Source organism: Sinocyclocheilus grahami, unplaced genomic scaffold (genome assembly GCF_001515645.1).
Source record: "Sinocyclocheilus grahami isolate Dianchi unplaced genomic scaffold, SAMN03320097.WGS_v1.1 scaffold1.1, whole genome shotgun sequence".
NCBI classification, from domain to species: Eukaryota; Metazoa; Chordata; class Actinopteri; order Cypriniformes; family Cyprinidae; genus Sinocyclocheilus; species Sinocyclocheilus grahami.
The window spans coordinates 3869757-3886351 of NW_015505180.1; the positions used below are offsets into that span (position 1 = coordinate 3869757).

General features: G+C 39.7%; 1 protein-coding gene across 5 annotated transcripts in view; it reads right to left on the reverse strand.

Moving 5' to 3' along the window:
- Positions 1-736: 736 nt before the first annotated feature.
- The window catches only part of LOC107587062 (transcription factor SOX-5-like), a 105280-nt gene continuing 89421 nt past the window's right edge, over positions 737-16595 (reverse strand). For all 5 annotated transcript variants that reach the window (XM_016274942.1, XM_016274858.1, XM_016274789.1 and 2 more), the window contains 5 exons: positions 13387-13559; positions 10641-10743; positions 8297-8470; positions 6813-7029; positions 737-4950 (listed from right to left, as the gene is read on the reverse strand). In XM_016274942.1, coding sequence (XP_016130428.1) covers positions 4656-4950; positions 6813-7029; positions 8297-8470; positions 10641-10743; positions 13387-13559 — 962 coding nt within the window. In that variant the 3' untranslated portion in view covers positions 737-4655. The remainder of the gene's footprint in view (positions 4951-6812; positions 7030-8296; positions 8471-10640; positions 10744-13386; positions 13560-16595) is intronic.

Below are 16595 nucleotides of genomic sequence, written 5' to 3' on the forward strand. Positions count from 1 at the left end.
CTTAAGGATTGTGGGTAATGTATTACTTCACTTTTTAATATACAAAAGCAGATACAATTGTATTACTGTATTGTATTGTAAATACAAATGTATATGCAGTGTGTGTATATATATATATATATATATATATATATATACATTTTTATTCTTCGAAAATGAACAAGATTTTTACTTCTGTAATCCTACTGCTATACTCCTTTGAGGGCAGCACCAGAGCCTTGTTATTTTGACTAAAACTGTAATCCAGACATACCATGTGCACATAAAAGTGGTAGAAAGTCTGGTTTGAAAGTATTTTCTAATGTTAAAACATCTTCGACCACCTACATGAGGGCGAGCGATCAAGACAAACATTTTTAAGATTTGTTAACAATATTGTGTAATTCATGAATATTCTTCTACAAATATTTGTAACCTGAGCAGGTGTCCTACTGTCCGGCGTGACGTTCAGCAGTGGGAATTCCCTTTGTTTGGCCTAAAAATCTTCTAATTGCTTCTTGTGTTGGCACATAACAGTAGACAGATAGTATTTAGTGTGCAGTGTGCTGCTTTTTGGCAGTTCTGGACTGCTAGGGTTTAATTATGGAGTTGGTGAGTTGCAGTAGGGCAGAAAAAGGAGCCACAGACACAAAGTAGAGATACAGAACACGTTGCTGTTTTTATTTGAGCCTTGACTGGCAGTAATACTGAAAAACGTCAACTTAGAACAGATGGTGGTAACCCACAGCTTGCTTTTTTTTTTTCCATAAGAGTACAGTAACTCTTGCTTTTATTGTGGCATGAATAACGTCAATAAAAGAAAGAAATATACAACTTATATTACACTGTGTTATGAACAAAATATAAATCTATAACTCTATGCTATATTTACATAATTATCTTTTTTGATTTTCAAGTTGAGATGGTAAGATACGTTTCTAAGTACTTTTTGTTTGATGTCATTTAACATTGTTTTGAGCTCCACACATGACTTTGATTGTCTTATCAATTATTGTTCATAATACAGGCCATCATCATCATCATCAGAGTATGTGTTCTAAAGACCATGAGGTTACCATGCCGACAGATAATTAGTTGACAGAAGTGACCTTGTATGTTAAACGAGCCAGTCCTTCCTCCAGCATACATGTCCCTATCAATTGTTATGATTGTGGGAATTACTACATGTGAAAGCATGGTCACATCAGATGGTGGCTATTCTGTGATTGTAACTTTCGTTATCAGACAAGGTGTGATTGTGATGTCACTACTGTGAGCTTGATTGACAGAGGGAGACAGTGTGGAGCTAAAACAATTCTGGAGATAAAAACATCTAATATGGCCATTCAGTGGAGCTTCACTGGAATCAGACAGTTTGATCAATTCAGAAAGTTCATGTCTTCTGATTAAAAGGAATTGTTTACCAGCCGCTATCTTTCAAAACCCGTTTAACTTTTTTTCCTTCTGTGAAGCACAGAAGATGTTTAGCAGAATGTCCACGCTGCTCTTTTGCACATAATGAAAGCGAATGGTGACCATAGTGCTCAAGCAAGATTTTCAGTGAATAACGACTTACATTTCAGTCTGTTTCCCTCACAAAAGCTATCATATGGCTTCAGAGGACTTAGGAATATAGCACAGCTGTATGGATCTCCTTTTTTTTCTCTTTTCAGAGGCCCTGGTCCCCATCCACTCTTATTGTTGGAAACGGAGCAGCTCGGATCATCTGCTAAATGTCTCCATTGGTGTTCTACAGAAGAAAGTAAGTCATATAGGTTTTGTCAGTTAAATTTTTGGGGTGAACTATCCTTTTAAGGTTTAGGTGTTGTGTACTATAACTGTACTCTAATTTGACACAATAGGTAAACCAATGCATTCGTCTAAACCAGTAATGTTCCAATGAAACGTAAGAGAGAGGATGACAGATATCAGTAAACAAGATCCACGCTCTTTCTGTTCAATAACAATTGGGGTATAATATAGCTGTTTTCTTTATCTTCAGTAAAAGAAAAGGAGAATTAACAGATAGGAAACTTCACATTATACATAAACCATTACAAATAAAAATATCATGTTCTTCTTATGTTTGTCTCCGAGTGTCCAGAGTTCTAGTGCTTTAAGAAATGTGTTTGGAGTTCATGAACGATGCACGGTGGAGAAAAAGAAAATGAAAAAAGAGAAATGTCTCTTTTCCTTCATATCAGCAGTTCACCGTGACCACTTTCTCAGAGATATACCAGCATCAGAACAGGATTAACTCAACAAAAAAAAAAAACAAGAAAAAAAACAACTGAATATTGAACATAATAATTAGATCTAAATACCTACCCAGCTAAATATAATGCTTTATCAAGCGCAGTTTCCATACGATCATTAAAAAAAATCCAACTGGAGGAAAATAATAAATTATACTGTACATAACTTACTAAACTTAGGAAATGCTGCCTATTCTTATAATTATTGTTAATAATATTATTACACTAGAGGCAGTTTTAATGAAAATAAAATACAGTATTTGCAAATACAAACTAAAACATTAACATGCAGAGTCTGAAACGGCTCCTCCCAACCTCGACAGCAGAGTGACGTTGACATGGAGGCAAAACACAAATACAAACAACAGACGGGACAGGACCTCATCGAACCGAATAAACTAGACAAAGACGAACACGCAAAATGCGTTTGGTCATCACTTTGCTAGTGCTACAGGCGTCAGAGTACCTTTTATCATCAGAACAAATCTAACATTTATCGTCAGAAAAAATCAAGTAGGCCAGAAAATTCAAATATGTTTTTAGTTATATGTGTGCATTCTAAATATATAATTTGATATGTGTTTTGAGTGGACGGCCTTTGTGTAGATGTAAAGGGGGAAAAAAAAACATATTAATGGCTGGAGTCTGGCTGCTGTTCACCTAACAGCTTGTGTGTCTCTCTCATCCAGCTGCCCCGCTTATGCCCACACCAGGCCAGAGGGAGGCTGGCAGAGTAGTTACGGTTAGGGCAGCCGTCAATCAAACACCGTCGCCGTGCCAACAGCAGCCAGACAGGTGCAGTAAATGGAGTGGGTCAGTCAGAGCCACACAGAGAGCGGATGACTGATGGCACGGCTCAGAGACTCCTCTGCGCTGATAAACCAAGTGATAGATGGAAAAAAGTGTGGGAAATAAAGAAGAGAGAGACCGAACACAAACCCCTAGAGTAGAGATGTGAGATATATTAAGGGGCACTGATTGAAACGCACACTCGTGCTTGTCTTGTACGGAGATCCCTGGTTTCTCTCAGAGCTGTCCTTTGAAAACAGAGTGCTGAGCACTGGGGCTTGTGGGAACTCTATTCTCCTCCTTCAATATGCCATTCAAGCACAGACTCCTCTCTAGAGAGCTTTTTTCTCCGCGCCTCCTCTTTTCAGAATGAGGTGCAATGTTCCCTGCACCCAGCGATGACAAAAACAGGTTGTTCAGGGAGACAATATGAATGACGGGAAAAAAAATTAAAGGATGAAAAAAGGACAAATTAAGAAATAAACAAACAAATGATCCGATGAAAAAGATGCATAAAAGGAATGATAAATGCAGTGTTATTATTAAAAATGTTTGGCTTGCTTTTGCAAAGATCTGGCTGCTAGCATGAATCGTACGTATTGAATATTAATGTTTTTTTTCTTTCGTAAATGTTCACATGACCAGCACATCAACCGTCTACATGAAATAAAAATTAACTTAAAGTCTAGCAAAAGGCGCATTCATCCACACACAAACATAAAGAAATATGCACGCGTACAATAATTCTGCTTGAGGCTTCACTCTCCACGATAACCATCGCCATGCCAGCTGTTCACCAAACAAAGTTTGTGCTATCTCGTAAAGTTGGTCTCCACACCTGAGAGAGACGTCAACATCCAAAGCTCCCACAGAAGAGGAGGAGAAAGGAACAGTAAAAGCGTGTCAAGAGGAAAAGATGTGAGGAAGGAGGGATTGTCTGTCATCCAGCGGTGTCCGAACTCCTGAGTGAAGGGATGCAAATCTTCCCTTCCATTCTTTCGTCCAACAGAAAATACATCTTTGAGTGAGAGGACATGAGCGTGAAGATGATAGAAAGAGATTCAGCTAATAGCACACTGAAGAGAAAAAAAAAAGGAAATGTTTGTCGTTTTACTCCTGTCAGGTGCTTTAGGGTGAAGAGGAAAATAAACGTCTTTTTTCTCTATTAAAACTGTAGCACAAAAACAACAAAATCACATTCACAAGCCACTTGTTGGCACTGTGTACCTGAGTGAGAATTTTATAGAACCAAGAAAAAAGCTGTTTAAAAGTGTCTCTTTAGAAACAAACAGGTCCACCGTTTTAAAGTGTCTATGACTGGTCCTTAGTAATAAATGTCTCAATAACAAACCGGTTAAGGGTCATTTTTTCCTATGCCGTCGTAGCTTATTCGTGATTTAATGTGAACTTGCTGTGGTACTTTCGCTCAGCGGGAGTCAAGGCAAGTGTTACACTTCCTTTACAAGAATCTCCTTTTGATGTAACAGTCACTTTGATTGACAGGTCCTGTGCTTTGCTGTGGATATTGGGCTTGGCTCTGGAGGAGTCCTGATTGGACGGTGTATGGGGGCAGAATGAAGTTTGCTTGCGTGAGATGCCAGGTGACTGGTGAGATGGCTGTGATTGGCAGGTTTACTTAGTGAAGGGATTCTCGCTGTCACTGCCATAGTCCCCGTCGTCATCTTCGAAGTCGAAGTCATCGTAGGCATCACCATTGCCGTCGTCCATTCGGAGCTCCCCCTTCTTCACACGAGGCTCCTCCCCTTTGCGTGTGAGGTAAGAAGGCTGGCTGGTGGGTGGGACTGGTTCGGGGCTACTAGACATGCTCGAGTGCTCAGAGGGCATCTGTGGAGAGGGCATTCCTGCCATAGAGAGCGCGCCTGAGTACACAACGCCCGCTGGGGACAAGGGCAACTGGGCCTGCTGCCTGTAGTACAACAAACACACAATCTGTTAGCAGGGCCTGGGAGAAAACATTCTTCAGATTGGTATTTCCTAAAAATGTACCTTTTACAAACAGGCAGCTTAGGTTGCTAGTCAATGATTAATTCTATACATATTACTTGGATACAACTTTGTGTTAAAAATGCTAGCAAAACTGAGAGTCAACCTGAAATGGCATTCATAACCATAATTCTACTTATATAATGTGACATATAACTGAGTGAAACTGGATATTTAACAAAAAAAAAATGTTGGGTGGGATCTTCATCTTATCTATTGGGAACTAGATAGTGAAAAAGTGAAGGGTTGAAAAATTAGAGGGCTTGTTGATGTCGCCCAAAAGGAGAGCTGTTACAAAGGTGGAGCAAATTATTCCTTTGAAAGATCAATCAGTGCATTCATGAACAGTGCACATTATTCCAGAGTAAGAAAATGAATGTGTATTACGAAATTCAACAGGGTCAATTTTATGTCTACTTTAAAATAGGGATGCGCCGATCCGATATTCATATCGGGTATCGGCTCTGATAGTGCCATTTTTCTCGGATCGGGTATCGGTCAGAGAGAGCCAATCCAAAAATTGTTTTTCTCGATTGTGCAAATTATTCTGTGTTACTTCTGAAGCCATATGATAGCTTAATGTGAGCTACATATGAATATTTAAGTCCTTACATTAAAGTTCACACAAACTCTTTTCTCCGCTGTGGCTGCCAGTCATTCGTTCAGCCTTTAAACCCTGGTCGCATTCCGTTACAACAGTCAGCTCGGTAAAGCTCTCTCCAAGATCATTCTGTGTTCCCATTATTATACTTGATTTGTAAATACATGTATATTTTGCAAAAAGGACTTTATCTTCTTGCCGGAGTTTAATGTTGTTTTGTAACTTGCTACCGGGTGTCTGTGAGAACAAAACATGGGCAAAGAAGAGACTATAAATAGTTTTTAATGTGCACAGTAACTGAAATTTAAAACTGTTAAAAAAAAGGCCCAATAACTGTTGCACAGATATAATACACTACGCATCAATTTCTCTTCCCTTTGTGCTTTGCAGTTTTTAACATGAAGCGCTTACAATGTGCGCATCCGGTGTGCAGAATGATGCACTTGATGCAACACGGTGTCAGGCTGTGACGCCATGTTGCTTCAAGCGCATCATTCTGCACACCGGATGCACACATGGTAAGCGCTTCGTGCTTATAGACTGTATAAAAACAGTTCGTGCCGCACTGTATTTGTTTTGTTCTATCGTATCTATCATATGTTGTTGCCTTATTAAAAAATATGCTATACATTCAAAAGAAATGTATTTGAATTTTATAGTATATACTTAAACATATATATGAATGTTTTTAATGAATGGATTTTATAATACAAATAGCAATGTGTAACATTTTACCAAATTTAGTGCAACATTTTTATTTGTTCCCCACAAAATATATTTTTTTCACTAAATGTTTGGATTTCTAAAATTGTGCACTGATTTTTCTAGAATAACTTTTTCTGCCGAATTATCCCCTAACCTAGTTTATGATAATTTTTTGTCATAGATTATAAATATACATAGGCCTATATTTTTTCATATTTATTGTTTATTTTTTTTTTCTTTATAATTAAGTAGTCTGTATCTAGTAGATTGTGAAAGAATGATTATCAGTTCCACACACAGAGATATATAAATTCGACATTTATTTAAATGGGGGAAAAAAACTTCACTGGTATCGGATCGGTATCGGCCAATACCAAACCCTAGGTATCGAAATCGGTATCAGAGGCGAAAAAGGTGGATCGGAGCATCCCTACTTTAAAAGAATACATTACTGGAAGGTGTTATGTAACGAAACTTACCCTACGGTGAAGTACTGGCGCATTTCCTGTCTGCGGTTGCGCATGATGGCCTTATATTCACCAATGCGCAATTTCTTTCCATCCACTAGGCAGGTGCGTTTGGGCCGTGGTTTGTATTTGTAGTCTGGGTATTTCTCTAGGTGTTGCTTACTAAGACGGGCCTGTTCTTCATAGTATGGCTGCTTTTCCAGGTTGGTCATGGCCTTCCAACGAGAACCTGCAGGAACAACAAGGTGTTAGAGAACAAACACACACCTCATGCATGCACACTTGTGATTCAGACAGAATGACATGGGTTAGCCGCTACAGCCTTAAACATTTAGGAAAATGCGGCAGATCGGGGTCAGATGAACTCAAATCCAGACTAATTATACAGAGCTTCTTTAAGACAGATTAGACGACTAATCATTCAGGCAACCCAGTGACTATTCGATTTTTAAAATATGCAATTTTGCACATCTCTAATACACTCTCGCTTTTAACTGCCTATCGTTAGCCTCAGAACTGGCACTTTGCACTAAGAGAGGGTTTTTGTTTGGTCTAATGAGTACCTTTGAGTGGAGCTGATGTCAAACAGAGAAGAATAGAGTGTGCTCTCTGCCCTCCAAAACACACACACACACACACACTGGTGACATTTAACATTATTCCAGGTGACAGTGGGTTAAGTGGGCCACTAACACTCCATCTAATTATCAGAGCTCAACAGGCATACCTGTGGCCTGTGTCTCTTATTTCTCATTAACAGAGATGTGTGAACACATACACAAATGTGTACACACCACGGTCCCAGAAACTCCAGCAAATGTGTGTTCAGGGTGTTATGTGTGTGTATATGTGAGTCTGTGTTGAATTTACACAGTCCTACTGTATGTTTAATGGGAAAAAGCTGTCACCGCTGGCCCTGACATGCACCCAGCACTGGAAAGGGGAAACTCCTTCTGTTAACAATTGAGCGAGCGGGGCCTTATTAAAACCAGATTTTCCAGCGTTATAAAACGCTTAGGAGCTCTTTAAAATGTCAAACACAATCCCAGAGGTCTGGAGAAAATGTCAGACAGACTGGAGAGCTGGTTTAATGCATAATGAATTATATCATCATTGTTGGAGTCGGCCCTCTAGAGCGATTCATTAGGCGGTGGTTACACAATGCAGTGCGGGAGAGGGCTGTGTGTGTGTGTGTGTGTGTGTGTGTGTGTGTTGGAGAGGAAGAACGGAGGGGATTCTCTGTGGCTGGCTGCATAGTTCTTCCCGAAGGAGCCAGTCTTTAAGCCCCCCCCCATATTTAATGTCCCCAGAAATCTCAGCCATTTAGGGAATACAGTGTGTGGCGAATCAAAGCTGGATGGAATATAAATCTATCAAAAGCCTTGAGTCAAAAACTGCACAGATGGAAACAAGAGACGAAGCTAGTAAACCTGAAGTGGTTAGATAAGTGGTTGGAGAGATTTACTAGCGCTGTCTCTGACTATTCTCTCTCTCACCGAGGATCTTGCTGATGTTTGAGTTATGCATGTCAGGGAAGGCCTGAAGGATCTTCCTCCTCTCGTCTTTAGCCCAGACCATAAATGCGTTCATAGGCCGCTTGATGTGCGGTTCGCTGCTGCCACGCCCTCGAGAGTCTCGGAAGATCCGTGAGTCTGACACACTTGGGCTTCCTGGAGAAGGAAAGGCAGGGAGTCACTGTTATTGTGGGGATAACATACTCATGTACAGTACACATAAAATAAGATGGAAATGTAGGTTTGGATGTAATGTTATCCACTGAGAATCCATTGGATCATGAAAAATGGAATGGAGCCAGATTAAAAACGAGTTAACAGTCGAAATTCATATCCAAAAAAAAAAAGGTGGGTGACCATGAAAAGAAGAATACAATGAATATTATAGGGAAGTAAATCGGGTCTATGCCATGGTCATTTCACATTAACCTTAATGTTTCTTAAAGGGTTAGTTCACCCAAAAATGAAAATTAGCTCACCCTCAAGTCATCCTAGATGTATATGACTTTCTTCTTTCAGACGAATAAAGTCGGAGTTATATTAAAAATTGTCTTTGATCTTTCAAGCTGTTTAATGCCACTCGGCAGGTGTTGCAGTGCTTCAGTTCAAAAGAAGTTAAATAAAAAGCGCCCATCCATAAAAAAGGGGTGAACAAAGGCCTCCTGTAGCGAATCGATGCGTTTTTGTAAGAAAAATATCCATATTCAAAACGTAATCACTTTAATGTAGCTTGCGCCAACAGTTGTACGCGGAAGCAGCTCGTGCATATGGATGACGTATGAGTTCAGCGTTGCGCATGCGCCGGTGAGTCTCGTGAAAACCAACGTTTGTTAACAGGAGCAAAGGAAGCAAAGTTTCCTTACTTTAGCAAAGGAAAACCAGTCTCCTCTTGGCTTATATCAAAATCCTCCGACATTTTTCTTTACAAATCCTCGTTTTGTACTTCTAATAAGTGACCGTTGTTTTGTTTTGATCTCTCCCCTGCACGTCACTTCTGAGCGGCGCATGCGCAAAGCCGACCTCGTACGTCATCCGCCCCGAGCTGCTTCCGCGTACAACTGTTGGCGCAAGCTACATTAAAGTGATTATTACGTTTTGAATATGGATATTTTTCTGACAAAAACGCATCCATTCGCTACAGGAGGCCTTTGTTCACCCCCCGGAGCTGTGTAAGAGACTTTCTTTTAATGGATGGGCGCTTTCTATTTAACTTCTTTTGGACTGATGCATGCAACACCTGGCTCCGGGAGGGTGAACAAAGGCCTCCTGTAGCGAATCGATGCGTTTTTGTAAGAAAAATATCCATATTCAATACGTAATAATCACTTTAACGTAGCTTGTGCCAACAGATGTACATGGAAGCAGCTCCGGGAACATGACGTACAAGGTCAGCGTTGCGCACACGTGAAAAACCTTGTGAAAAGTCTCGTGAAAACCAATGTTTGTTAACAGGAGCAAAGGAAAACTAGTCTCCTCTTGGCTTATATCAAAACCCTCCGACATTTTTCTTTACAAATCCTCGTTTTGTACTTCTAATAAGTGACCGTTGTTTTGTTTTGATCTCTCCCCTGCACGTCACTTCTGAGCGGCGCATGCGCAAAGCCGACCTCGTACGTCATCCGCCCCGAGCTGCTTCCGCGTACAACTGTTGGCGCAAGCTACATTAAAGTGATTATTACGTTTTGAATATGGATATTTTTCTGACAAAAACGCATCCATTCGCTACAGGAGGCCTTTGTTCACCCCCCGGAGCTGTGTAAGAGACTTTCTTTTAATGGATGGGCGCTTTCTATTTAACTTCTTTTGGACTGATGCATGCAACACCTGCTGAGTGGCATTAAACAGCTTGAAAGATCAAAGACAATTTTTAATATAACTCTGACTGGATTCGTCTGAAAGAAGAAAGTCATATACATCTAGGATGACTTGAGGGTGAGTAATTGATGGGCTATTTTGGGGTGAACTAACCCTTTAAAGTCTCCTAAAATATTTTCTTCCATATTATGACATACATCCAAGTAAAACAGATTATCATAAAACAAACAAACAAAAAGCACAAATCGAAAAAATATTTAACAAAAAATTAGGACAGGGTCCTGGTTTAATCCAAGAAAAGGTGTATTTATGGAGCTAAATTAGTTTAATGAAAATTTACAAGCTCAAAAAAATAAATAATAAAACACATGCATGGATGAGTTGTTCACAATAAGATCAATAAAAAGAAAATGTAAATTTTTATTTCATGGGACTTTAAACTGAACTTTTACTGATATAAATAAATAAATTGAGAGAGGAATTTATGATGGGCCGTAAAAGAGTATCTTACCATCTGAATCGCCACTGATGCCAAAGTCCATCATTGCGTGAGTGAACTTGCTCTCTTCAGACTGTTTTAACTGCTGGCTCAGGCTTTCAAGAGCGGCTTTATCCTGTACACACATAACATACAATCAGTCCAGTTAGATTCATAATCGACAAATCAACATTCATTACTATAAACACCAATGAACTGACAAATCAAGTGCATAGAAAAAAAATGAAAATGTGAATTAATGTTTATCCATCAAAAACGAGTAGCCTAGATGCCACCTGCAATCTATTTAGACTTATTCTTTTGCTCTTTTACTCACTCGATCTCTGTCTCTCTCGCTTGGCCTTAAGGTCAGTGCATTAGAGAGCGCGAGCACTCCAGAGATGAGAGCAGGGCTGGACTGCACAGCCTCCTGGGTATTTATTACACCCAATAAAAAGAGATTTACTATGCATTTACATGGCTAATGTAGCTGGGCTGCATATTTCAACACAACACCCCTGCTCTCTCTAAACATGCACACCCTCCGTCACCCTCCCCCCGGAGCCTCATCTGGGGCTTAATTAGTCAATTAGACTCCATCCTGGAACCACGCTACGTTTAAAACACACTCGCAGACAGAGTCCTCACCATTAGAGAGTGACCCGGGCCTTCTGCGACTCTGTAATGAAATGCATTACGCCATTTCGTAGCCATCGAGATTTAATTGTTCAGACTGAGTTAGTGAGTGGGGTTTAAATGAATGTGTAATGGAGAGAGAATCTCTCCCCGGAGAGAAAGAGAGAGAGAGACATAGAGGGATGATCAGGTTTGATAATGTGACAACATGAAAACTTAGGCTTTATACACAAGAAGGTCTGTAATATCTGGCAAAAGCTATCCATTAACGCTCCTATTCATCTTAATTGCAAGTATATTTGGTACTTTTAGGAGCCCTCAAAAACAAACCGACACTGCTAAAACATCTACTTGCACGAATTATATTTTGTCAGAATACATAGCTAATTTTGAATGGGCGTTAATTGTGAAAGATGCTTTAAAGCAGGTGTAGTTACAACATGTACCAGCAGAGGCTAACTGGGCCATGCTAACCAGCTAAACTTTGTTTGGATTGATGTTAAAACTCCATCTCATAGACGATTGACTTTGTTCATCTCCCACAATCCATTAATATATATATATATATATGAATGGGGAAAGAATAGTGAAAGAACAATTGTGCCACTTTGCCATGTGCCATTTCAGCACAAACCACTGCAATCCAGACTCAAAAATTTAATGTTGAGGATTTTAATCTATGTCTGTTAGCTTTGAAGCCATCTATTTTTTACTGTACTTCTAAAAGTAAAAAAAAAAATCATCAACAGAAATGCACATTTAAAAATTAGTCTCTTCTAAGAAAATGGAAAAAAATACACGATTCATCCTGCATTACAGATATTTGTCCAATCAGATTCTCTCTGATTATTATTATTATAATGCATCACCCCTCACCCCCTTGCTAAGCCTAGTAAGAAGCAAATCATGGGTCATAGCTGTGATGTAACAAAACCCTATTTTTGTATTAAAGTCATTATTAAGTAGTAAGTATTAAGTCATTTAATGTATTAAAACTTCCTGGTTCAACCTGTAAAATGTCAAGTACAGAAAAGAAAATTCATCCACTTTTTGTAAGACAGAAATCGTTGAAAACACTCTCTTCTCTTCAGATGTGTGTTGCCCTCATATTTACTGCAACTGATCTGACCTTTTTTTTCAGCATTCAAATGTGTGGCCTTAATCAAAAATAACCCCTCGTGTGCACAAGTGCAGTGCGGAGGGCGGTGTGTGTAAGGGTGTAAAGCTGTGGTCAGGGTAAAGTGCAACTGATCTGTGGTAAATCATAATAAGGATAGAGTGCCTGGGAGATTATTCCTAATGCACCTTCATTAACCTAGTAGCAATCAGCACAGCCACTAAGCCTGGTCGAGAGAATAAGAAAAAAGAAACACCAACGTGCGTGTGTGCTAAACTGAAGCAGAGATCAACGCACCACCCATAAACATGCTTATATTAAGCATTTACCTACTGTGTATTCGCAGATGTTGATATGAATTTACACACAAAGGTTTATGAAATAAACCAAATCTCTGTGCGGCAGAGAAGATCAGGAAGGAAGGACACCTGTGTATATACAAGCGTCTTCCTTTGCTGATGTGCACACGCACACCATTAGAGATGGACGAGGCAAAACTGTCCATAATTTAATGCTTGTTTACTGACATACTCGGCTTTTTAAAGCATTTGTATGAAAATCCTTGGAAAGTGAGTGCGTTTTATTATCTGTGGTCGAAGGCGTTTCCTGTGCTGTGGCTTGTGGACCAGCTGACTCCAGTGTGTTTAGCAAACAAGCCCAATTTAGCTGCACAGCCGAGGAGTCACTCCAGTCACTTCACATTAGCATCAGCTACGCCATTGAAATTAGCGTCCCGTTCACTGCGCCGTACCTGCCCTCAGCCTGCCTCTCAGACACGACCATCGTGTACAACAAAAGAGCTTTCAGATCTTAGTCACCTCCACTGCTCCTCTTCACAAGAACAGCTTTGGGAAATCGCTTTGTTCAGAGATAAACACATTCTGTTGTAATTAACGCTTCTGTTTGTGTTGTTTTGCCTGTTTTAAACTTCATTGGGGATGAGCAGGATGGGATCTGCAGACTTTTTTCCTTCACAAATTGAAAGAACAAGAGAGTCTGTAAATGCAAGACCAGAGTTAATCGAACCTTCTCTGATCGACCGTTGTTGAGGCTCAGGCTGTTGACTGCCGCTACTTTGGCGTCCAGAACCTGCTGTTCTCTCTTTAGCTGCTCCTTCATCTGTCGGGCCTCCTGGAAAGCTTTGGTCATGGCCTCATGGTCGTTCAGGTAGCCGCCGGAGGTGATGGATGACAGCAGGTCTGAAAGCATGACAGGTATGAGTGAGACAGAGCACAGGCATAAGACAACAGACAGGTAAAGCATAAAGATGTCTTTATGTCAAGCAGTCATTTTCAAATGGTTCTTGCATTTACCAAATTGCCAATTTCCATTCCCCGTTAGCAATTTTGCACATAGTTGGGCATAAGAATTTCATGGTAATAACAATTTCAGTGTTTGATTTTGAACACATTTCTGTTTAATATCTGTACAAGAAACAATTTTGGCACTTGCCATTTTAATTAAAACTAGTCAAAACTCACTGACATAAAGTGTATTTAAATTCAATACATGGACTTAAAGTGAAGCCACCCAATACTAAAACACTGCTGGCTCTCCAGACGTCACACATTAGAACTGAGGTCACCTACCATACACACACTGACCATTTGACTACCACCTCTGTGACTTAGCTTGGCCTTAATTAATATTCACTCATATGAAAGAGATTTTTAAGAGATTGTTTTCCTTAAACATTGAGTGCTTGAATAATGAAAACTGGTTGGAGATCAGTGGTTTAGTAGCCTAATGTCTGTAAATATAATAATATGATGTGGAAAAGCTGAACATAAAATCTGAATTTTTATTTAATGCAGAAAATGTCAACAGATTCCTGTAGCTGACACACACATTCAGACACAAACTGAATCGTTCCTTGCTGTCTACAGCCTACATAATCAACAACCATGTTCTACATAGGAAGCAACTAAGTTAAATAGAGTTGGATGCTAGCATGTTGGTAATGCTTAAAAAGCTTACTTGTAATCAACATTTCTCTCGCTTTGTCTAATGTATTAAGTTATTTTTTCTTTGTTCTTGTCGCAATGCATTTTGTGATTGCATTTTTCAAAGGTCCAAAACTTTCGGGGGCGGGACTTGGGCGCTGAGCATGCTGATTGGTTGAGTTCCAGCAGCATTGTATTTCAACCACCATATTCACATTCAATTTAAAAAAAATATTAGTTATTGTGTCATGAAATGTAGTTTTAAAAGTATTTCCGGCGAGAATGTAGTTGTTTAAAATTCAAATCTGGTTTATTTATAAAAACCGCCTGTTTGAAAATGTGCTACGCTGATTTCGGAGACGTGAGCTCCACGCGATCAGCGGGCGCTCAGTGCTCATGTTTCCCGACGAGAGCAGCCTAACCTCGGCTAGTCCTTCTGACATTTGCTGCTGGCTCTGATGTCTCTGTAGTGGTTAAACATAAGATAATTTGTTTTGGGTAAATCTAACAGGTAATCTTTAGTCTTTATTCTATTATTCTATTAATATGTTAAAATGAAAATTAAGAGGCAATACTGTTTGATATAATATTTAATTTCATTGTAATGCATGTATGTTCCCTGAAGTACATTTCTCCAGCTATTAATATGTTTAAATGAAATGAAAAAAAGCAGCGGTGTTTGATATGATATTTCATCTTATTTTAAATACAGTGAGGAAAAATGCAGTAGCCAAGGCGAGCTGACTGCCATTATTAAATACGCTGCTGTTTTCAGAATTACCGGACTTGCGTCGTACCGTCCGCGGGAGTTCACACTCTCGAGTCGAACTTGTGAGAACCAAGGACCAAGTCCGAAATTTACGTACTTGGTATTGAGAAACATGCACGGACCTACATCACCAGACAATTTGCCTAATCTTCTCGGTACTTTAGACCGTGATGGAAACGCAGACAGCAACAGGTCTGGGGGAAAAAAAGTTCCTGGGACAAATTGTTCCAGGTAATTTCGGTGGAAAAGCGGCTAATGAACGAGGCTGTATAATTAAGGTGCCTACCTTTGAAGATAGCCTTTGCTTTAAAATGTTGCATCTGTTGGCAGCTTACTAGGTTTTGGAACAGAGCAATACTCTCACACACAACTAAAAGATAAGAGATCCAGTTGAAAACTGGTGATGCTGACGCCTGATGAAAATCTCCCAAATCTGTATTTTTACACTGAGAGATTTGTTAAAATTTACAATTTGTCTTATATCCCAGAAATATAAATGCAGTGTCTCTCTCTTTCTCTCTGTCTACTATTCTCTGGGCTTTTATTCAGACCAAAGCTCATGGAAATCTTAAAAAAAAAAAAGAGAGAGAGGAGATTACTTATATCAAAGCCATAAACGGCCTAATTTGGCCCATTCCGCAAAATCTGCCTCTGAGCATTTCAAAGATATTTCCAACCATCTTTTCATGGCTATTATTTGTATTATTCTCAGCAGCTTAACCACCCAAGCCGTTAGCCGCATCTGTTGGCTAGTGTATGTGTGTGGTGCAGCATTATCTTGCCAGGATAGATCTAACAAAGACCTATGCTAGATTATGAGTCTTTATCTGCCCTAATCCGGTCGCTAATGCTGGATAGGATGGATTAAATGCTTTCATTTGAAATGACAGAGTAGGGAACTCTTTTAAAAGTCATATCTCAGGAATCTGCTAAAGTGGCCACAGGTCACAGGGTGAGTGGGAGCCAGCACACTCCCTGACAGTCGATTTAATAGGGGGTAAAAAAAATTGTCTGGAGTGTTAATTGAGAGCACTGACCCCACAAGAGAGACGGTTATTAGATTGTCTTACATTTAAAATGACTTGTTTAATGAAGAGATGACTATCAGCTTAATAACACAAAACATAAACAGTATATCACACTTAACATTACAGTGACCTGAAGAGTGAACCTTTCTTTTTGGCTTCTGAGGAAAAGCAAGGCAGAGTGATGGCCTTAGAGGACACAGTCCTTGACAGCCCCTGTTGTGTTTTTGTGGTGACAGTGACACAAAAAGAAAGGGAGGCATGGGGTCGGGCATGCTGAAAAGTCTCAGGACAGATGTCACTTTGGAAGGTCAAACAGATAAGTGAGGTGGAGAACAAGGATGATGGAAAGATGAGGAAATTGCACAAAAAAGGGCGTGCAAAGGGATCTGTCAAGTTGAAATATAAATATACATCCAGATAAACACATACACCTACAAACAGAATGTTAAGTGGGGCTCTGAATACATCTTTGATATCACGATACTTCCTGACCCC